We start from the raw sequence: 23,401 nt of genomic DNA, 5'->3' as shown, positions 1-23,401 counted from the left end.
GCCTCCCGATGGCTGGGCAGGCTGAAGGGAGCTGCTTCCATCTAGCTCACCAGAGGCATCTCCTGTTTCCCACCTGAACACTTTCTGTCCCAGCCTCTGCCAGGGTCCAGCACCTCTCCGCCAGCAGCTCCAAGCACCAGCCTCCTCCTCCAAGGCACTTCACAGACACAGAGGAGTTTAGCCCCTGGCCATGGCACGGGCATCAGCATCACCGTCCCCTTTGCAAACAGGGACCCGGGGATGGGGGCAGAGAGGTGAGTTATAGGCAGAGTGAGGAAAGAAGCCAGGAGTCCTGTCCCCCACCCCCTGAGGCCACACTCCCCTGGCTGAGAAAGAACCCAGGAGTCCTGCCCCCCACCCCCAGGCCTTGCTCCCCTGGCTGGGAAAGAACCCAGGAGTCCTGCCCCCCACCCCCAGGCCTCGCTCCCCTGGCTGGGAAAGAACCCAGGAGTCCTGCCGCCCACCCCTACTCCGCTCTCGTCCCAGGGTCACTCGCAGGCCGACAGGGAGACCCCGGCGGTGACGGGCAGGGGCGGGGTCCCTGCGAGGGAGGGGCAGATCCCCGGGGCGGGGCGAGCGGCTCCTAGGCCCCGCCCCTGCCCCGAGCCCGGCGCGCGGGGGGCGGGACGCGGCGCTGGGCGGGAAAGTCTGTGAGGCTGAGGAGCGGGGCCGGCAGCCGCTGAGCGGCTCAGGTCGGGTCGCATCACGTTACATCCCCGGGCCCGCCGCCGAGCCCTGGGCCTGGCCGGGCTCCCCAGGGCCCAACCCCGGCGGGGTCCCCCGCCCGCCCCGCTCTCTCCCTCCCGGCTGCCGGGCCGCGCAGCGCCATGGCCGTGCCCTTCGTGGAGGACTGGGACCTGGTGCAGACCCTGGGCGAAGGCGCCTACGGAGAGTGAGTACGGCTGGGCTCGGGCGCCTGCAGCGAGCCTGGGCTCGCCCCCGGCGGGCGAAGGCCCAAGGGTCCCGGCCCGGGGCGCAGGGGCCCTGCGGGGGCGTGGCCCTGCACCGCCTCTTGCCAGCAGCGTGACTGGGCAGAAGAGGGGCCTGGGTACCCTAGAGCGGTGGGGCCCCGCGCCTGGCCTCTCGCCCCAGCAGCAGTTGGTCCAGTCAAAGACATCACCTCACCCCCCTTGTCCCTCCCGTACGTACATCTGAAGGCGCGGGGGTGGGAGGGGGATATAACTGCCCCCCCCCCGCGTTAGCCCCGGGGCCGGTTCTGATCAGTAGCCCCCTGCAGGCAGCCGCTGGCTGAAGGCGGTGTGGGTGGCACAGCCGTGCCAGGCTTCAGCTTCAGGGAGAGTTGACATTTTTAGCTGAGGTTAGCGACCTGTTCAATCTGAACATCAGGCTATCGGAAGGGAAGCATGACTGAGCTGCAGGGGTTGTGCAGACCTTTATACGGAGCATCTGCCAGAAATTCCTACCAGCCTTCAGGACTCTTATGGTCGGTGTCTCTGTTAGGAGTCCTGGAGGTAGAACTGACTTTCCAAACTATTTTGCTATCAACAGTGGTAAGCCACAGTTGTCTTTCACGTCAGGTCCATCACATCAGGTCAACTTGTGCTTCCCTGTACAGAGAGGTGGTTTAACCAAAGGACTGGGAGCCCTTTTCTAGCTCTGGGCAAGTCACTTCATTTGGCTTTTTTTTTTTTTTGTCTGTGAAGTGCTTTGACTGTTTCAAATATCATAGCAGTTTGGTGGTGGTGGTACTCTGTTAGGACATGTTCTGATGGTAAGGATACATTCTCCTGCAACTTAACTCCCAAGACATCTTGTGACACACTGTATTATATTCTGATATTACCATTATATACCACTGTCTTGCATCTGAAGAAGTGAGGTTCTTACCCACGAAAGCTTATGCTCCCAATACTTCTGTTAGTCTTAAAGGTGCCACAGGACCCCCTGTTGCATTATAGTCTGTGTATGTACTGTATATGGTATATTCCATGTACTGTGGCATACAATATGTTTATGATGCAACCCAAGCTAATTTATGTCACTACTAATCTTGTTATCTCTTCCTTTATATAAGTCCATAATTAGAGAGATTCTGTAACTTCATAAACAAATGTCAGAATTAATTTAAATACCATGACTTTTGTGATCATTGGCAATTTCAAAACTAGCGTTATGTGGATATTTTTAAAGCTCAAGCATGACACTTTGCTGAAACTCATAGATGTAAGCAAATGCAACTCTATTGAACTCAGTATAACTGCATCCATTTACACCAGAGCTGGAATTTCCCCCATACAATTTATGGAAACCACAAACTTGACATGCTTATCAGAATTTTTACAACTTGTACAGCTGTAAGCCTTCTATGTGTCCAGGCACATAATTAATTGTCTAGGAACATAGACATGTGGGTCTGTTGAGACTGGTTTTTGGCACTTTTCATCTGTCACGCTATTTTTAAACAACATATTGAGATGGGGTATGTAAATTCAGACTGGGGGGGGGGGTAGACCTCACACTAACACCTGAGGGATAAAGCTGCCTATGCTCCCTATGCCTTGACAGGAGTAGGGAGAAACTCTTATGTAAATAACGGATGGGGCACCTTAAGCTTCAGGCTAGACCACTACATATCTATATTGGGGATTTCTCTCTAGCACCCATCACCATAGTGTCTCAAGCACCGGTCCTTAAAGATGTTAGGTGCCTAATTCTCATTGGTTTCAGTGGGAGTTGGTACCTAACTTCCATTGAGTATATGGATCATAGTGTTAAACATGCAAACTAACTTTGCATTCCGAGGTTCATAGAGCACTACCTGCTTCATCCCTTGTTACCTTGCTTTTTTCCTCCTTGTCTGCAGAGTTCAGCTTGCTGTGAACAGACGCACAGAAGAAGCTGTTGCAGTAAAAATAGTTGACATGAAACGTGCTGTGGACTGTCCAGAGAACATAAAAAAAGAGATCTGCATTAATAAGATGTTAAATCATGAGAACATTGTGAAGTTTTATGGACATCGTAGAGAAGGCAGTATTCAGTACCTCTTCCTGGAGTACTGCAGTGGAGGAGAGCTCTTTGACCGAATAGGTAAAGAATTCTTGGGGCAGGGGAGGGTCTGAGGGCAACTCCAGTGGTGGCTGCACAGACTCGTTAGAACACCATAGTTGTCTTATAAGACCAGAGGGATTCCTTACTGTACACTTCCAGTGCCACTGATCTTAGAGGAAAAGTGTCTAGGATAGGCTTTGCAGGTGGCTGTGCTTCTGCACATTGTGAGTCAGTGATTAAGCCATGGCTAGAAGTAGAGTTCCCACCTTTCAAACCTTTGCTTAGCTCACTAGACCACCTTGCTTCACTTAGCATGGTCCTAACAATTCAGAAATTCTACATATTTAATACTATAGGTTAAATAAAATTTAGGGGGGGAAACTGGTTCGAGAGCAAACATGGTAAGTGGGCTGGAAAATTTAATGTGTACAGATTTGCATTCCAGCGGTTACCAGATTGAAAAATCAATATGTAATATATTTCCCTTCCAGTGTACAGTTCCATTTAGTGCTAATGGGAGATGTATTCACCCTGAGAAGGTAGCCATGGAAATCTGAAGGAATTTCTGTGCATGACTGTTTATGGTCACTATTGATAGCATAATCCTAGTAGAACTTCTGTTACAAAACTATTGACCGCTATCATTTTTCACAAGCAAGGATAATTTAATTTAAACAAAATAACTTTGTGTGAAGAGCTTGAGAAATCCAAGGAAGGAAGTTTTCCCAGGCCAATGCTTTCAATTTCTGTGGAATCTAAGCTTTCATTAAAAAAAAAAAAAAATCTGACTCTTATAGCTACAAAACTAATCATCTGAACGTGAACATTTGTGGACTGAGGCAGCAGTATTTTTCAAAGTCTGTAGCCAGAGCACTACTGCCTCTGCTGCTGCTTGTAGGTTTATCAAGCTGAAGCAGAGTAAAAACTGACTAGTTTTGTCAGTTTTAACTGCTGCTCTTCAGACCCTACTGTGCAGCAGTGACATTGAAGAGACCACTCTGCTGCTGGTTGGGAAAACTCTGAGCAGTATGTAGGTAACAAATATTGGTACTGGAGAACACAAAAGCATCATAAACATATGAGAAGTGTTGGAGGCAACTCCTCATGTCAGCCAGGAAGGTGAGGAAGTGGAAGCGCACCAATGGGGGCTGGTTTCTCACTTGTGTGCCCTTGAACACTGGGGTCCTCCAGTTTTCGTATAGGGCTGTGGCTAGATTTGATTCTGTGGCACTTAGATGAAACTTACCCTGAGGACAATGTAAGAAGAGATGTCTTATAGGAAAAGAGAGAAAATGGAATGAAGTCAGGAATTAAAAAAAGAAGGTATAATAAATGCAAAAGATGTAGGGAGTTACTTTATTTTAAAAAGCTATTAAATAAAACCGTCGTGTACGACTATATTCCTTAAAATTGCAGGGGAGATAGCAGCACAGCTATTATTCACCGTGGCTGGTAGGCTTAGACCTTGGGCTAGCATGTGTTGGGCGAACTTTACAAGCCCAGGCTCTTTCATCCTCTAAGTCCGCTGAAGTCTTTGCCAGAGTCCTCCAGAAAAATGAGGAGAGTCAGACCAGGATATTTCTAATATAAATAACACTTTTAAAAATAAAGTATTTTGATGTAATCTTTAAACATCATAATGGAGCAGTGAAAGGCACAAAATCTTTAAATTTTTCTTTGCATTTGATTTTGTAAAAATCACTTGCCTACAAGTCATCTGACAAAGTTTTTATTGCAAAGAATAATAAATCTTTTAACCAATGTCTTCTGGATTTAATGTAATTGGGAAGTTGTTATATTTCAGAATCGTTTAACTTCAGAGATTATGTGCTGTTTTAAGTGTGATTTAGAGAATGTTTATCTTGTAAATTACTAACCAAGTAGAGCAGAAAAGCTGGAGTATTGGAGGCTCAAATTGCACTGATCAAATAGATTAATCTGCACAACAACAACAAAAAAGCTTTTTTAAAACTAAATGTTTGGGCCATAAGTAGATATCTATCTCTTGGAAGTTTTAATCAATATTTCCAACCCCAAAAGCAGTTTGGTATATAAGATGTATCTGCCATTTTTCTTTAATCTGTTTTTTCTCTCCCATTGGAATGTTAAAACTGCTTCCGAAGTAGAGCTGTACAAGGAACGTTCTGATACAAATTTTAACAGTACATATTGTGCAGTAGTAATGATCTGCAATAATATACAGGAATTTTCAGTAATTATGTAGGGAAGCTTTTCTTCTAACATCTTAAACTCCTGGTTTTTTTTTCAGTGTGCATCTTAATATTAAACTAGCCTCATTTTATTAGCTTTTTAAGTGAAGACGCTATTGGCATTACTGGAGACGACTGGAGTAGAGCCCTGTGTGGAGCTATTCTTAATCTCGCTCCCAACCACTCCTGCTATTATGGCAGCGGGTCTTGTGGGACCAGCGAGATCCTGGTCTTGCTGCAGGGCTCTACATTAGTCCTGCCCAGGGCTCTAGACTGGAGTTTGAGGCAATGAATTTGCCCCTAGAAAGTGGAAAATAGACTACAGTAGGACTACATGTGGGCACAAGGGGTTTGTTGGTGTAGAGCAGCTTGCAGGATCTGGGCCCTAGTGTTTTGATGGTATAAGATTTAGAGAGAACCTTTAGCATTTTTTCCTATGGTGCTTTGGGAAGATACAAAAAAAAAAAAAAGTAGCATTTCGGTTTAGATTAAATAGATGCAGACTCTGCAACGTAACTCAATAACTACACTTTTTCATTGCCTGTAGTTACTGTTTCAAGGCAGGTGAAAAATAAGCCTTGTGTAGAGTTTCCAGGAAAGTTTGTAAAATAGTTACAAAAACATAGTGCAGAGGCTCCTTTCCATAGTTTGTTTATGATGGAAAAAAAGTATTTTGGTATGTAGATTCTGAATGACTTTTTACAGAGCCTGACATAGGAATGCCTGAACCAGATGCACAGAAGTTTTTCCATCAGCTTATGGCTGGCGTGGTAAGTGTCATACTTTACGCATTTATTTCAAGCTCCTTTTTTTTCCAGTTAAATTAAACAGAACATGGTATTAAAGCCTTTATTTATTTGTTCAGGTATATCTCCACAGTATAGGAATAACTCACAGGGATATTAAGCCTGAGAATCTACTGCTAGATGAAAGAGGTAAATATAAAAACTTTTGACTTCATCTTCTCTGAAATTCTTGGTCATTGAGAATATAGGGGAGAAAAGAAACACTATCACTCAGTGAATCTGAAAATACTCCTAGAGCTTCTATGGCGTCCTGCTACATTAAGAATAACCAAATACAGTAAGCAGATTTGTGCTGTCAGGGCTTTTATTCATTCCCTTATCCTGTGTAAATAAACTAATCAGTGTATTCTAGAGCAAGTTATTCTGAGTCTCTGACAGTGGCCTTTAAAGGAACACACTTGAATAAAACTTAAGTTTTGTTAAAGCTTGTTCTCAATCTAAAGACCAATACAAATGTTTCCAAGACTGCTGAACAAACTTTTGATTGGAACTTTTTTAAAACAGTGCAATGTTCAGAACCAAAATATGACAGCATGGTACTAGCGCATGAGAATCTGAAACAGACTAATGAAATGGATTGATATGTTTTTGTTAAAGCTGAGAGGAAAACCAAAACACTAAATAATTGGGATATGGTGAAAAGTAATCTAGATTGGTAAAACTTTCAGTTTAATAATCAAAGGTGGTGTTAGTAATAAAAAAATATTTTTGAAATGATTTCTAACATGACTGTTCTTTAAGGAGAGAATATCTCTGCACAAACTGTCTTAGATGTTTTTCTGTACCATGCATCTCTGAATCAAACTCATGTGCTCCTTCAATCAAAGTCAGGTTCAAACTTCAGATCAATTGTGTAAATGCCTTTGATCTGAAACAAGAAAAGTCATAAGGGCCTGATTTTCACTTTTATTAAGGCCCCTTTACACAGCACTGGCAATGTAAAGGGGACCTTAGAGTGAATGTAAATGTGCTTATCTCTGGTTTTATCTAGCTTTAATATAATATAATAGTCTTCCAGCAGAGAAGATGAAAATATCTTGTTACACAATGTACTTAATGACTTTTTTTCTTTTGTTTGCTTAGATAATCTCAAAATCTCTGACTTTGGTTTAGCGACTGTGTTTAAACACAATGGTCGTGAGCGACTGTTAAACAAGATGTGTGGCACTCTCCCATATGTTGCCCCAGAACTGTTAAAGAGAAAAGAATTCCATGCAGAGCCAGTTGACGTTTGGTCATGTGGGATAGTACTTACTGCTATGTTGGCAGGAGGTAGGAATTGGTCAATTTCTTCTCACTACACAAACTATTTTATAACATGCATATTTACTGCAGCTTCACAGTGATTTAGGATTGCAGTACACATGCTCATAACCTACCTAGATTTAAAGAGTTGATCCCAAATCATGGAGTTGGTCTTGGTTGGGAAAGTAAATGGTGTATTTTAAATATTTTCTCAAACTCCCATATTTTGGTCAGCTTTTTAATAGATTCTCTTAGGGGTCCTCTACCATGGACCATCTTGTTCTGTTGCGGCTATAGTGTATGGCATTTACTATTTACTGTTGTGGGCTGCATATGTAGCTGCTTCTTCTTCTTCTTATGTATATTGTATTATAATGTATTATATGCGCTCCATCCACACACAATATATATAGTACCTGTATGGCCCTGAGGATGTCACATGGGCCGCAGCTGTATGCTGATTAGGCTGCAAACGGGCCGCAGATTGAGAACCGCTGGTATATGTAAGCGGGGGAATGGACCCTCTATTGTGGGGAACTTTTCTGGCTTATAAATTACCCTGGTGAAATGGGCTAGCAAAAGGATCTGAGTCCTCATTCCTACTTCCTTTACCCAGAGGCCTGCCTGACCTCAAGGGCTCGCCTTCCATTTTCCTGTGTGACAGAGTCCTTGTAACCCCGACAAGGCAGGGTCCAGGATTTCTTGGGGGCTTGACTCCCAACCTTGTTATGGTCACTTAGGGCAGGGGCTAGGGTGTCCCAACTCCGGGATTCTCTCTCTGTACTGGATGCTTCCCTGACCCACTGATCATTACATACAGTTCAAAGCAAATACAATTTATTAAACAGCAACTAATTAAAAAAATTAAGGAAAAAATGGGAAAGGTTAAAGGAAAACACGTCACCCTGCTCTGTGGCATGAGGACATCACAAACAGTGTCTCTTGAATGTAAGGGAAGTTCACAGTCTGGTCCTTGCAAGTCCCAGGCCTCCTTCTCAGGCCCTGGGTGTGCTGCAGGGATGCTGCGGGTTGGACACTCGCTCTGGCGCTGGCCACATGCCTTCAGGCTCTAGGTTGCAGGGCCCTTCTTCCCAGCGTTGGCCCCCTCGGGGTTATGATCCCCCTCCAAGTCTGGCCTACAAGTATGGGTGGCAGATGGAGCCCCACTTTGGGGAGGCAATGCAATGACTTTAGATATACCTTGGCACTTCTATAACTTGTAACCACAATCAAGATGGACTATTTTTTCCCTTTTTCCACTCATTGAAATCCATTTAGTTCAATGGCAGTGCTCTTTACATGTCTTTCACACTTTCCCCAGCCATCATAAATTTGTGATCCTTAAACTTGTGTTCAGAGGCATAAAAATGATTTGGTACCTTGCTTTTTTTACTTGCAGAATTGCCATGGGACCAGCCTAGCGACAGTTGCCAAGAATACTGTGATTGGAAGGAAAAGAAAACATACCTTCCACCTTGGAAGAAGATTGATTCTGCACCATTAGGTAAGTTGTCAGTGGAATGGCTGACTGATTTTTATGTATTTGAGTAGGACAGTGACACGTTTAGGGGAATAAAGTGCTGGAGTTATGCATGTCTGTATTCAAAAATCATTCTGTCTAAAGGCTGGATTCTACCATGGACTCACGATGTCACGGGATCTGGCACTTGTAAAATACCTTTAGGGAGCTACCTGAAAATGGGAGGTGGTGTTCTTAAGCGAGACTGGTAGGAGACATCTGGTTGACATAGCAGCGATGACAACAGGAAGAGACTATTCAGACAAACTTCTAAAAATATGGGGCCTGCCTCCTCATTGCTTGTGCAGTCACTTAGCTGTGCAAAGCAGATGTAAAGATCTGTCATTCTGTTCTGGTACTATTTCATACCCACTTTGCACAGCTGTAATGACTTAACAAGCTAGTAAAGAATTGGGGCCTGAGATCTGTTAGACTGAAGTAATTTCCCAAGGGAACGGGCAGAAGTCCTGTCGATGAAGACATGTACAACTAGGCTATGTTTTATTATTTTTGAGTAATGAGCTTACGGTCACTCGGTAGATCTGAGCCTATCAAATTTAACCCCTATCCCCATCTCTTTGGTCACTACATTTCTTCCTGATCCTGGAAAATCTGAGGGCTGAAGTGTTGCTAATCTCTTTCTTTGTTGAGTGACCTAAAACCCAGGGCACTAGATTTGTTTGGTGTTGTACTCTCCTACCCTGTTCTTGCCCAAGATGGTTCTTGTAAGTAAACAGGCCTACAGGAATCGCTAGAAAGCCTTCACAAAGGTAGATTTGACATCAGCTATAGCAAGTTTCTTATTTCAAAGGCTCTGAACACTGGCTGCAGCTCATGTGGAACACAGTGGACTTTGATACATGCTCAGTCACAAACCTATACAAAACTTGGGTCTTATTTTAGGCCTCCCAGTTTACCTTAACTTTGTGTTAATTTATGAGTGATCAAAATATGGATGTGATCTGGTTAGGATTGATAACTCTAGGATTTGGGGATGGAATTGAAGTATCATTTTGAATGTAATGACCTGTGGAAAACATGATCTATACAGATCTAGGAATCAGGATATATGGCAGTTAATTCATTGTTGTTTCTTTCTATGAATGTAATGTTTCTCTCTAGCTTTGCTCCACAAAATACTAACTGAGAGCCCCACGGCAAGGGTTACCATTGCAGACATTAAAAAGGACAGATGGTACAACAAACCTATGAAAAAAGGTAAATGCCTTTAAGTGCTTTGTACAACATAGACAAATAGCTTAAGTAAAGATTGAGAGTATATGCTGGGGTAAAAACCCTTGGAATGCTATCGTTAGCAGAAACTACTCTAAAGGCAAGAAATTCAGAGTTAAGGTTAAACTTACAAGAAACTCAAACAACTTAAATCCTGGAAATTCACAGTTGAAGTGTGCAGACTATCTTAATTCATCCTCTGGATATATGTCTGCTTCCCTGCTCTGTGAGTGGAGTATCAAAAATGTACACTGCAAAGTATTGGTTTTAAAACTTTCATATGTACGTTTGATATCAAGTGTGATATTTTTGTTACCTCATTAATCTTGGGGCTTCTCAAATAAGTGCTATAATGTCATCATCTGGGCCTGGGAGACTTACATATGTGGGCATGTTAGCTCTGTCTAATGATGCTCTTATAACTGGTCATCACACAATATCATAGGAGACGGTGCTGAGTGCTATCAGCACCTCATGGAAGAGGTCTGCCCTTAACGAAGAGTGGGGAACAGTTGTCTTCAGGATGAGATCTCGGGAATTTGCAAAGCATTTTTTCCCCTGTGGACACAACCATAAAGAGAGAAGGATCAGCACAACCAACATAGGCTTAAGGCATTATAGTTCCTGTCTTTTCTAGTGAGATGTTACTGTTTTGGATGGAAAAAGTAGTTATAATTTCTCTTTTTTCTCATGGTATTGCTATAGGGGCAGGATTTTTCTGCCCCTTAAGTGATGTTTTTGAAAATGATGATGTATTAAGGATTTTTACCCTTGTGGCTATGCTAGTTATTCAGCTATTGAGATGGCAAACATCACTGAACAGCAATCATAGTCTCAGACGTTGCAGGTACTGGAACACAAATGGAAAAAATGAATTGTCACACAGATCATTCTTTGTTTAAAGACCAACCTATGCAAGAGCTATGTATTTTTAATGGGGGAGCTCAGCCTAATTCCAAATGCTTTAAACCTCTGGTGACCCTTAGGATGACTTTTCTGACCCCTGATTGTGTGATTTATCTTCTTCTGTTAGGTGTAAAGCGGGCTCGTGTCTCCTCAGGGGGCCTTTCAGACTCACCAGGTGGCTTTTCTAAGCACATTCGGTCCGATATGGACTTTTCACCAATGAAGAGTGCACACAGGTCAGAATGCTATTAGCTTGTGTTTTTTGTTGTTTTCAGTGACCTAACACACAAAGGACTCCAGCCTGCTATCACCTTTTGTTTCTAGATGCCTATGTTTTACACCATATTGTTATTTAGATGGGGATATGTATAACTAAATTCTCCTCTGCTACATGTGATTCAGGGTTCCCTTCCCTGCCATACCTTAAAAGATGATTATAGCCTCACTTTCTAACCCCACACACTTCTTTACCTGAAAGCCTTTACTTGAAAAACTATAGCTCAACTTTCTCTGCCAGAGTTCTGGTTCATTGTCCAGAATGAATACCCTGCACTCTCAACACTTGCCTTGAAATTGACGGTGCCATTCGCAAGCACATATTTGTGCAAAGTTGTATTCAGCACACTTGTGTCCATCAAGTCTCTGCAATATTGAGCTACTGTTGATGTCATGTCAGAGATTAGATGTGCAATTTCTACCATGCCGCCGGACTTTGAGGAGTTGTCACAACATGCAAGCTCATGTATCACATGAGAGCATTAAATAACATACTTAATGTGTAAATTCCTTGGTTGCTATGTTGTTGTCTGGGGTCATTGTAAACAGTCTCAAAATTGTGGTCACTCAGGCAAGAAATTTGGGATCCCCTGGTGTAGTCTGTAAAAGTCACAAGAGAAATGTAACATTATTGTGAAGCACTTTATTATTAATGTAATTAATTGTGTTTTCATGTTTCAGTGAGGAAAAAGTGAGCTACTCCACTTCTCAGCCAGAACCTCGCACTGGCATTTCCTTGTGGGACAGCAGTCCAACCAATATCAACAAACTAGTGCAAGGGATCAGCTTCTCCCAGCCAGCATGTCCTGAGCACATGCTAGTTAACAGTCAGTTACTTGGCACCCCAGGCTCATCACAGGTAATGTTTGGAAATGCTATATTCATTCATCTTTGTTCACAGCAGCATGGCAATTTGTTCTTTGGCTGCTAGACTGTAAAGATGCCGTTTGCACCAATTCAGATGCATTGTCCTAATTTTAAAGCCAAGTAAATTGGAGGGGGGGGGGGTGGGTTATCCAAACTTTCAGCCCAGAAAAGTAGTTGGTTATCTGTGGAATCCATATCTCTGATCTCTAATCTGCAGAACCCATGGCAACGCTTGGTGAAGAGAATGACCCGTTTCTTTACAAAGCTGGATGCTGACCGCTCCTATAATAGTTTGAAGGAGGTTTGTGAGAAGATGGGCTATGTCTGGAAGAAAAGCTGCACAAACCAGGTACAGTCCATGGAATTAAACGAATTAATGCTTCTGGTTCCATTTGACAAATCCTATAAAAATATCTTTTAGTCAGATGTAGCATTTTCTGAACCAGCACAAGACCTGTAAATGAAATCCCTAGTCAGTCAGACTCTCTTAGTGTAGTTACTAGTATACTGTGAATATAGTGCTTGTAGCATGTGAAAACTGTCCTTCTCCTAAAATCGTTCTCCCATTTGCCTTCAAGGTCACCATCTCAACTACTGACAGAAGGAACAATAAACTGATTTTCAAGGTGAACCTGGTAGAAATGGAAGACAAGATTTTGGTGGATTTCCGCCTGTCTAAGGTATGCAAAATAACAGACTTTAGCATTAGAGAGAGGGGTGGGTGTTAGAAGCAAACTGGACCAGCTTCCATATGATAAAGCTACATGTGCAAGTGGGATAAGATGACACGCCTGGGGAAAATGGATTTTCGCATGGGCAGTTTGTGTCTAACCGAAGGAGTGAACCTACAAAATGGGAGTTAGCACCATTACTTTTTCACTGGTGCCTGAAACCAGGGCTGTGGTACTGAATGCCCCATGCAGTGCAAAAGCTGTTAACGCTCAGTGGTAGTCGTATTAGTCTGTATCAGCAAAAACAACGAGGAGTCCTTGTGGCATCTGAGGAGGTGGGTTTTAGCCCACGAAAGCTTATGCCCAAACACATTTGTTAGTCTCTAAGGTGCCACAAGGACTCCTCCTTGTTTTTGCTCACTGTCTGGAAATCCTTCCTTCCAGTTAATGAGCATGGGGAGCTAGTGAGAGAGAGCAAGCATCTTGAGTACCAAAGTACTATGGGAGAAGGCATTGTAATTGTCTAAAGCATAATGACTTTGGGGCACTGGGGGAGCATGCTGGGCTGGCCTGATCCTGCGCTCATGGAAATCAGTGGGGAAATAGAAATATGAACTCCAATGGAAGCAGGATCAAGCCCTTAAAGGTGTAGTTATCCTTATTCCCTCTCCCCAGTCAGCTCTGCTGATACTTGCTGTGGTGGAGGAGAAATCATGCCCGCACTCAGACAACCTCTCTGGGAGCTCGGCAGGCACCATCTGGACTATCTGCCAACACTGCAACTGTATTATGGCTGTTGGTATGCATGGGACTCCCTGTGTCTTGTCCCTAGCATAGTATGCAGGGGCTGCCATAAATTTGGCCCATAGTATCAAACTAAGAGAGATCTGAATGTAATAGATCATAATAGCTTTCTGGGAAAAGGTTAAGCATTCTGTCTTGAGTGCAGGGGACTGGACTAGATGACCTCTTGAGGTCATTCCAGTTCTACACATCTCTGATTCGTGAAACAGGGACCTAAGCTAATATTAAAGGTGCTCTTCATATCTAGGCAGATGGTGCAGAATAGTCTGCTACAGGTGAGACAGAGACCGCCAGGATCTGCCTCTGCCGATGACAATTAACAGTAATAGGTTGATTTGCTTGCTGTTTTAAAGATCCCTGATAGTTTTGTTTCTATAGAAAACACTTGTCAATGCATGTAGAGGGAGAGTTTATTATAAATGTGCGCATGCAAAATAAATCTATGAAATGGATTAGGTCATGATTGGGCCAAGCTGTTAAGAGCATAATAGTAGAGGTGGGAACTCTTCTTGCCATGTCATATATTTCCCTTCTTGAAAGATAAATAAAATTGAAATATTTTTAAGACTTAAACATGGGCTCAGGGCTGCACCGTAAGTGGAGAAAATCCACAACGACTGGCAAATAGAATAGACCCCTTTTGTAAAAGGTTATAGAAGCAATACCATGCATATAACAATAGAGGAGGCGGCAACATTTCTTGAGAACTAATTATGAACAATTAACATAAAACTTGTAAAGGAAAAAATAAAATCTCTAGAGTAGGTCCCAGTGTCCCTCAGATAGGCAGGTGTTACAGCGTTCCCATTCCTTTCTTGTCTGTCTATTTGCACATGCATGCAGTCCCCAAAATAGTTTTGTTTTTATTACCTAGGGTGATGGGTTGGAGTTCAAGAGGCACTTCCTGAAGATTAAGGGGAAACTGAATGATATTGTCAGCACCCAGAAAGTATGGCTTCCTGCCACGTGATCCAGCTGCCATTGGGAGGTGTAGTGAATTGGATGCTCCTACACTGATACAATTTTTATTTTTATTCTGCATCAAGAAATGGTTGTGGGTGCCAGTATCTGAGAGTCACTTGCGATGGAAACCCATTTGTTTAGGGATCTGTCTTGACACCAGGACATTTCCTCAGAGGATAGGCTTGGTAAATACATTTCCAGGGCCTCCTGGATGAATTTGGGATAGTGATCATTGAAGTGTTCCTGACTGTAGTAAGTTAACTGGTGGCATGCCTTCCTATTGCTAGCTACTGGCATGAGGTTTTTTTCTTCTGCTCAGTCAGCAAACCCTCTCATTGGGATATTTTGTGCTTCTGTGGGAGCCAGTCTGACTGTTCCACTGACTTACAGAGAGTATGCCTCCTGCCCCAAGGCTATTGCAGCCACTGACTGACGCAGACTTACGGTTTTTTTGTGGGAGCGGGAGGGTAAGAGCCTATAACTAATAAAAAATTGTTTCAGCCCAATTGTTTCAGCCCCCTTACTGCATTGTTGTATCTTCTGATTTTAAATCTATTTGAGCAATAACTTGTCTGTTACCCTTTCATTTAAAATTTGATGACATGGGGTGCAGAGGCTTAGAGACAATGTGGGTCTTAGTCATGTAATTTTGTTAAATTTATTATACCTTTTTGGCCTTTCCTTTTATTAAGTAAAGTGGTTGGGCCCAAAGCACTAGTTCTAGTGTGGTGTTCACCTGTAGTTTTACACATTGCAGGCTAAGAGGTCTGCAGCAGAATAGATACTGTATTAACATTTTATGTACCGTTTATCTTGTTTTTAACTATCTTTTCCCTTTGTTCACTGTTCTGTAGTTTTTCCTACATTGGAAGGTAAAGTCAAACCTATTCTATACAACAGCTTATATTGGGAATTTGTTGGAGGGTAGCAGGGCCTCATGGAAATAAGAAATGCCCCTTTCTCTTACCCCTTTCTTGGTACCTAAAATTCAGACTTCGTTGGGCAGTTATTTCTTTTAATGGTACATAGTTTATTTGTATTAACAAGGACCACTTGCTTCTGACCAATCACAGTCAAATGTACAATGATGTGAAGATAAACACAATCTGTATAAACTTTTGTAAATTTTTACAAAATAAAGTATAATCTCAATTTGAAAGAAAGCAAATGGCTGCTCTGGGGTGTTCCGGACAGAATTCCATTTCAGAAGAGTTTGCCCCTTCTAGGGATCCCACCTTATTAACAAAGCAAAGGATCCAGATAAAGCCAGTGTGTCATTCCACACCACCTTCCAGCTCTTCTCCCTCCCAGCATCCAGGAGTGCCCCCTTTCTGGGTCTATTTCAGTAAAAAGGTTAGGGAGTCTTTTCATGGCTTCCAAATTGGGTGGGGAGGGGGTTCCAGTTTTGGCTCAGCATTCAGTTTCCTGCTATGCCTCCGAGTCCTTTAATCAATCAGGCTTGCTGCTCCAGCAGGCCTGGCAGTAAAGGAGCAGTTCAAAGCTCACTCCCATAATGACCGAAGTCAGGTATGACACTGCCAGTTTTCAAGCAGTGGTTTAGCGACACGTTTTGTTTTGTGACCTCTTCATTCCTAGCTTTAGCCCTAAACTTGAAAGAAAAGGCTTACATATTCCTGATACAGGCCCCCTGGCCATCTGATGTAGCCTCCCAAAACAGAGGTCAAACGGCGACTGTGGTTTAAATGAATAGACTGTATCTGGCCAAGAGTGTTGTAGGGTTTTTTGGCATTAGAATGCTTTGGAGACATCAAAAGGCTGCCTGGCATATGCAAGGGGGGACCCCCAAAACAAATCAGAACTGCTGAGATTTCAATTTAGCAAGAATGGGGTTTATAGACCCGGGGAAAAAAGTAGAGAAATCCAAACGAAGCAAAGTTCACAGTTCAGCAGCACAATATCGTAGGCGAACGGATACACGCTCAGTACACCAGCAATATTTCAGAGACCGCTGAAATGTTGCACCAGCTGCTGGCTTTGGCTACGTGGAGATTGCTTGAATGTCAGTCTCCCTTGCATAGGCACTCTTATTTCAGTTTGAGTGCTTTTACCAACCAAACTGAAGTTAATTCCTTATCAGATAAATCGATTCAAGACCTAAATTGGTGTAGGTAAGCTGGTGCAAACCCCTAATGTAGATGCACTTAAATCAGTTTCACTTGCATCTTTTTAGCTTACCTCAGTAATTACTGATGCAAATTAAAGTGATTTAAGTGAGAGTTTCACTGGTTTAAATGTACTGATTTTAAAGGTTGCATTAGTTTTAAATAGATTTTAAATTGATTTGGGTAAACTAGTGCAAATCTCCTAGCATAAACAAGACATGCAACGGTGAGGGGACCTGCCCTAGGATACAGCTAGTAGAATTGGAACTCCAGAGTTCCTAGCCTGTGCTCTCTCCACTGACCCAAATTACTCTCTGTTGCCTGAGGGAATGGTGAAATAGGATAATCAGTGAGGCGGGGACGTGGGTGTGAATGCAGGTAAATGGGATCTCTGCTTAGTAAGGCAGAGGTATATGAGCTCCCAGCTGTGAGGGCCTTTATTGTGGCTGAGTCAGTCTGGCAGGGAGCCTGTTAGTGCCATGTATGGCAAGAGTTTTCACACTGAGGATAATTTTGGATGCGTCAAATTAGCACGATAAAGGCAGTGAGGTCCTAAGTGGTGGTCTTGGATTGTGGAGGCATCTTGAAGCCTGAGATGGGGGATGAGAGAAGGGCTTGGGATCCCTATAGCATGGACACAGGCCCCACAATTCCATGAGGTGGAGATCCACATTGGTGCTGTTGGTAGTTCTAACTGTTGCAGAAGTCAGTCTTGCAGCAGGAAATTTGGCGGTGGCCAGACTTCGTTGGCTCCATGATGTTGCATTTGTCGCCTTGCACAGCACAATCTGCCTGTGAATGAAACTGGATGCCTGCTGTGTAGGGAGGGAAAACACATCAGGACAATGCACTCAGGAACGAGGACTCCTTCCAAGATTCTCACAAGTGCCTGCTGAGTCCAACTCAGTGGCAAAGGTGGAGTGTCTAACCAGAAATAGTTTATGCACGCATTTCCTCTCACTCTGCTCTTCGGGCTAGATCTAACATTTAGGCCAACAAGACACGTGGGCCAAGAAAGAGATGAGAGTGCTGACCCTCAAAAGAACATGGAGGTAAAGAACTGCTCTTGCTGCCCCACTCTACAGTGTGAACACATATGGATCATTAAAGATCAGGACCCATGGGGTTATCCACATAACTCTGTGCTGGGGAAAATGGCTAAATTCTGCTGGAGCAGACTAGAGCTTGGTTTAAAGTCTTCTCCAAAGGACCACTCCCAACAATAGCATGGCAACCAACCAATGTTCTTCAGTCCTACTCTGTGAGCTCAGCGTTTGGGTACCCACTGGAGATGGGGACAAAAAGCTAAGCCAGTTACATAGCTGGGGGGGTTCAGCATGGATCCCAGCACTATCAAGTTGGGATTTAGGTCTGAAGTGCTCCCAGATGCTCACTGAAGCTCCCATGTTCCTTCTGATAGGAAGAGGGGAGTAAACACTGGTGTCTCAGCCACACACACAACCTTTGAGTGGACTGTTCCTAATGTCATTTCACTGGGCTACCAGATTCTTCTTTATTTCCTGCCCTAAAGTGCTGTCCCCACTTAAACAGCTGCTGTGTTCCCCAAGGTGACTGCCTTTCAGAACTGGGTGATATGCCCCATATAGTCTTCTCACCTACCTCGCAGGCATGTTGTGGCTTCCATTCATTCATTTCACTGTTTGAGATTCTTGGGAGGCTCTAAAGAAGAGCCCAGTACTAGTCTGTGTCCTCTGCCTGGGTTTGCTGGTGCAGCGCACCCACTATGGCACTGCATGGGCTGGTACTGGTGAATAAGGCCCCCTTTGGCCATGGGTTCAGTGTCTCCATTGATCCTCATGGCTCCTGCTGGCCTGGTGTGCATGCAGTTAAGCCATCTTTCCAAAGCCAGCCCTCTTCCCGTCTTGGCCCTAGGATGGACCCTCCTTGGAGAGAGGGAAGTAGCTCTTCACAGCCCATTACTGTCACTCCAAGTTCCTGACCCAACAGCTCTGGAAGCAGGGGTTAAATAGAATGCTGTGTAGGTAGCTCCAAGAGCCCTTGCCTGGACACCCAGCCAGAAGGCGAGACTCATCTCATTCCTTGGCCACAAGGGCTCACTAAGGGATATCTCATTTGGGGCCCGGCAGAGTGAGCTGCTATAAGCCACCCCCTGGTGAGTGCCCGTTTCAGGACATACATACTGGTATAGACTCTGATGTATTTGCAGGGTAGCCCTGGCGCAGGGTGGCAGATGCCCAATCCTTTGATGCAGCCGAAGACGGGTATCTTGTTTTGGCAAACGGTACATCGAAGGGCTTCAGCTGGAAGAAAAACCCACACAGAGCCAGACAGGAATCAGTTAGGGGCGAAGGCCACAGAATTCCCCATGCACCTGCCATGGAGAGAGTGCCAGGTGACAACAAAGACAGCCCCACAAAGAGCAGGTTGGATGCAGATGGAGCCAAAGAAGAGGCCTGCGGAGAAGCAAGCCAGGCGAAAGAGTCAGCTCGTGATCAAGGTAAATCTTTCCCTGGGCTGGCAGTAGCCCATGCCAATGTCCCTCCACTAGGGGGAAGCAAGCCTGTTAGAGGCTATAATGCAGGAGGCAAGGCTGGGCAACAGTTGGTTTCCAATCCCTAAGGACAGAGGCACGTAACACAAAGACGAGTGGGGGCTGTGGTGTGGAGAGGGTCTCTGGCAACCAACGGCTCTCCCCATGACCGCTAAGCAGTGTCTCCAGAGCCCACAGGAAGCCAGTTGCCAGCATCTGGCAGGGGTTTGGTTACACAGGAGACAAATGCTGTTAGTCGCCATCCAGCAGTGAAGTGCAGGAGCTCTTTGTGCAATGCGCTATGAATGCAACACAAGGACAGTAACTGCTGGACCGCTCTGTTAGTTGTGTTCCGTGTCTCCAGGGACGTTCCCATGCCCTTGATAGGCAGCTTGGATACGCTGCATGGAATGAACTAGCACAGTGTGCACGGGGGTGTGGGTTTGCAATCTGCTGCTTGCAGACCTTGGAAAGATCCGGTTCATAAGAGACTAGATTTTAAAACCAGAAGGGAACGTAGATCATCTAGTCTGACCTCCTGTATAGCACAGGACAGTTAATTTCATCCAGTTACCCCTATTCCCTGGGCCCGCCAGGAATCCTGTCACTGCAGCGCAGGCACTTGCTGCTGTTAAGGAAGGGGCTGGACAGTCACTCCCGGAGGTGTCGGGGGAACGTTGAGACTCTGATTCCTGTGTTAATTTGCAAGGAGTGTGGAGTAAACCTGGAATCAGGGAGATTTTATGCCCCAGCGCAGCAGAATGGCCATGGAAAGTGTAAAGGGCCAATCCCATTGGCAGGAACGTCATGGGCACAGCTGGTTTCAACCTGGAGAGGGCAAAATCGCATAGCCCGCTCTGCCTCCTGCCAGTCGCCAGTTAGCTTCCCAGCCCCCCTGTTTTGTTTCAGGGACTCACCTGAGACACAGCAGAGCAGGGCAGAGAAGCCGAGAACCAAGAGCTTGTTCATCTTTAGCTTCGTCGCCGTAAAGCTGCGGTCGTGTGGGGTGAGTGGGGAACCTGGGACTGCAAACCTTGCTCAGTGGCTGCTGGGCAGGGCAGAGCTGGATTTATACCCCCAGGGTAAGGGCCAGTCCTGGGAGGAACCAACATGCAGTCCCAGGAGCTTACTTGTTGGACTCTTGTCGTATCACAGATTGGGGGCAAGACACTCCCTGCCCAGATGAGCGGCTCCTCCTCCATAAATGTGCTAATCAGAGATTAAATTCGGCTGAAGGGCAGAGGGATGGAAGAGGCAAACTAGCTGCAGTCCTGCTGGCCAGGGGAAGGGTACTATGGGAGAGCGCTGAAGCCTGTCAGGACAGGCTGGTGTAACTGATGGAGAGGAGATCCCAAGTTATTCGGTGGCCCAGATCCTGAGTTCAGATACACCCGTGTGAGTCCAGAGTCCCTCCCCATCGGCTCAGCATTTGGCCCACCGAGGTGAAGTTGGTTTATTTTAAGGCTGTTCATTACACACATCAGAGCAGTGTGTGTATAGCAAGTTCCCATCACCGGCCACGTGCATGTGTGACAGGGACACATGGCATCCCTTTGCAGAGGCCCCTCAGGGTGGGGGTTTTATGGAAAAGAACAAGACATTCGTGCCAGCCTAGTCGGGGGTTGCTACTAGTAGTGCATGGAGCATCTGGCAGGATTGGGCTCTATGGGACCTGCTTGTGTGGCCCTTCCCCCCCCTGACTTCGGCAGGACACCGCAGGGACACGGGGGCTGCATCCCTGCAGAGGTTTGCAGGATCAGGACCGTTCAGAGTGAAAAGGGCGGGAGAGGGGATGAAATGGGGTTCAGCTGGAGCCAGCTGCGGTTCACCAGGAGCTGTTTTCCTGTAGGCATCCCAATAGGTTAGCAGTAGCTGTGGGTGCATGAGCTGAGAGGCAGAGACAGGGTTGAGTGTCAGGGGCACCATACTGGCATCTCAGCCCATGGCATCTCATGCTTTCTCCCAGCCATTGAAGAAAAGCAGGGATGGGAGGGATCCCTGTGGGACCCACAGCGGGGCCTTTGGAGAGGTGCCGTTCCCCACGGCCGTTCTGAGTTCTGCTACAGAAGGCTGATTAGAGCCAATGCAGCGCTGGCTCAGCTATTCCTGTGATACCGTGTCGGCGGGTAGCAGTACTTTATGGTGCACTGTGTCAAAGGCTGCAGAGAGGTCCAGCAACATGTTCATAGAGAACTGACCTGCGTCCATGGCCACGAGGATGTCAGCTTCCAGTGCCACTGGGGCTGTCTCTGCTGTGCCCTGGTCTGAACCCTGCTGGGAGGCAGCTGCCTGTTGTTGGACCAGCGTGGTTACGACTTTCTCAATTATTATAGGAGGTTGGACACTGGGCAGCCGTTGGAGTGATCTACTGGGTTGGGTTGGCGTGGTGAAAACTGGGCAAGCTCTTGCATTTTTTTTAAAGGGTTTGGTAGCTGTGTGTCTCTGGAGGAGGCATTGACTAGTTCCTAATGACTCTCCTCTAATGAGATGTGATGGTCTAAGTACTATGAACCCTGAAACATGCAAATGGGACGGAGCCCCCCCTCCCACGGCATGGGGAGACAAAACACCACCACTGCCCTGCAACATCTGGCCAGGCCATGCTTAGCTTGGTTCTGCTCCCATACAGCCCCAGGGAGCAGAACACTGCGCTCTGGATCCACCCACCTGAGCTCGTTGCACCTGGCTGGAAGTGACACAACGGGGGGGAACATGCTGGGAGCGTGGGTGACAGCTGGTGGGAGTATGTTTAGCCCTGTGGCGGGGATAGCGCTGGATCTAACGGAGCCGATTTGTTTGGGGCCAGAGACTGCGGCTTGGCACGTCCCAGGGTCACGCTGAACCCAGCACACTGAGTAGCCCACTTTGTGTCAGGTGCTGTATGTGCAAATCATGCCGAAGCATCAATGCACTAATGTCCTGAGTGGGGCCAAGGGGCAAACAAATCTGACTGATGTTGTCTGTGTCGTTACATTGCTAAATTCACCCACGTGTCTCGTGCTAAGGAAGTGCCTTTAAAATCTCAGAGCACCCAGCACATCACCCTCTTTGCTAACACACCCTGGCCCCCATGCAGGACCCCTCCCCCTGCCAGCACAGACGGGGGGACACTGCATGCTACAGCCCATCCAAACGCAAACCTGTTACCCCTTTTGGTCCAAGTGGTTAGCCAGTATTTGGGACTTTGTGCGTCATTTCCATTAGGAGGAGAGACTGATGTTAGAGTCAGGTATTTCTTTGGTGCAATCCTGTCTAGTAAAAAGACTGGCCACAAAGTCCTATTTCCCTATACAAAGCAGAACCGAACAGCAGACAGTTTCTTTGCACAGAAACCCAAGTCTGCATTTCCAGCCGGCACTGTGCCCAAACAGAAGCCCTGTCGCTCAGCTTCCTGTCAGGGCCATGCTCACTCCTGCTTGTCTTGCGTGCTGATGCTGGCACACACACGTAGCTGCAAGCAATCAATCCCCTAGCTAGCCCCTGTGTTTTACAGTCAGTCTCAGGGAAACCTCTTAGCCCCACATAGAATCACAGAAGTGTAGGGCTGGGAGGAACCTTGAAAGGTCACCAAGTCCACCCCCGGCACTAAGGCAGGACCCAGACACCTACACCATCCATGACAGGTGTTTGTCCAGCCTGTTTTTAAAAACTTCCACTGATGGGGATTCCACAGCCTCCCTTGGAAGCCTGTTCCAGAGCTACCTTTATGTCTAACTTCCCCTAGCCTTGTTCTCAGAAACAGCTGGACCATTTTGGCTGAAACTTTCCAAGAAAATTCAGCCAGAGGCAGACACCGGTCATGGAAAATGTCAGTCTAACTAGCTAAAGTTTGGCTGAAAACAGGGCCCTATAATGGGATGTCTTGGGCAACCATAATAATAGGTGGTGCTACCAGCCCCTTCACCTAAGGCTGGAATATGAAGCCACCACTAGGGCAGAACGAGGCAGCTCCTTAACTGGGCACAGCAACACAGCCCAGGTTTAGGACAGGACTTGATGATGTCTCCCCTGTCCAGCTGAAACTACCAGAGAGGAGGTGTTTCAGGAGGTGGAATGTCATTGCTTGAGTTGGACGCCTTGGCTAACACCAGTGAGGTCCCTCTGGGGCCCGGTCATTGGCCTCCAGCAGCCAGTGTGACAAGACTAAATAGTGTGTGGCTGAGACAGTCCAAACTACCCCACAAAGGGGGCATCCCATTGTGCTGGGCTTAGAGTGACCCTGGGACAGGCCGAGCCGCAGACTCTGTCCCTAAATGA

General features: G+C 45.8%; 1 protein-coding gene and 1 long non-coding RNA gene across 3 annotated transcripts; one reads left to right on the top strand and one right to left on the bottom strand.

The window, feature by feature from the left end:
- CHEK1 (checkpoint kinase 1) lies at nt 1–15,672 on the top strand. 2 transcript variants are annotated; one of them, XM_024107733.3, is made up of 12 exons: nt 1–254; nt 2,825–3,048; nt 5,925–5,989; nt 6,085–6,154; nt 7,109–7,297; nt 8,670–8,774; nt 9,912–10,007; nt 11,056–11,164; nt 11,886–12,063; nt 12,289–12,420; nt 12,650–12,751; nt 14,421–15,672. In XM_024107733.3, the coding sequence occupies exons 1-12, from the start codon at nt 241–243 to the stop codon at nt 14,514–14,516; spliced, it is 1,380 nt and encodes a 459-aa protein (XP_023963501.2). In that variant the 5' UTR covers nt 1–240; the 3' UTR covers nt 14,517–15,672. The 2 variants fall into 2 exon arrangements, with proteins under 2 accessions (XP_023963501.2, XP_005294745.1); XM_005294688.4 differs by lacking the exon at nt 1–254 and adding an exon at nt 624–892.
- Nucleotides 15,519–21,446, bottom strand: LOC103306300 (uncharacterized). The gene is made up of 3 exons (XR_006174887.2): nt 20,062–21,446; nt 18,795–18,914; nt 15,519–17,447 (listed from the first exon to the last, which is right to left on the bottom strand). It is a non-coding gene; the product is annotated as an uncharacterized LOC103306300 (long non-coding RNA).
- Nucleotides 21,447–23,401: the final 1,955 nt, after the last annotated feature.

This window comes from Chrysemys picta, chromosome 16 (genome assembly GCF_011386835.1).
Source record: "Chrysemys picta bellii isolate R12L10 chromosome 16, ASM1138683v2, whole genome shotgun sequence".
Lineage (NCBI taxonomy): Eukaryota > Metazoa > Chordata > Testudines > Emydidae > Chrysemys > Chrysemys picta.
Note: the sequence above shows the minus strand (reverse complement) of the source record. Positions and strands in the feature narration are given on the sequence as shown.

Bases quoted from the DNA above. Each gene is read 5' to 3' on its own strand.
- CHEK1 (XM_005294688.4), top strand. From the start codon at position 828: ATGGCCGTGCCCTTCGTGGAGGACTGGGACCTGGTGCAGACCCTGGGC. The intron at 6,155-7,108 runs GTAAATATAAAA...TTGTTTGCTTAG, and splicing joins TCTACTGCTAGATGAAAGAG to ATAATCTCAAAATCTCTGAC. The intron at 12,752-14,420 runs GTATGCAAAATA...TTTATTACCTAG, and splicing joins TGGATTTCCGCCTGTCTAAG to GGTGATGGGTTGGAGTTCAA.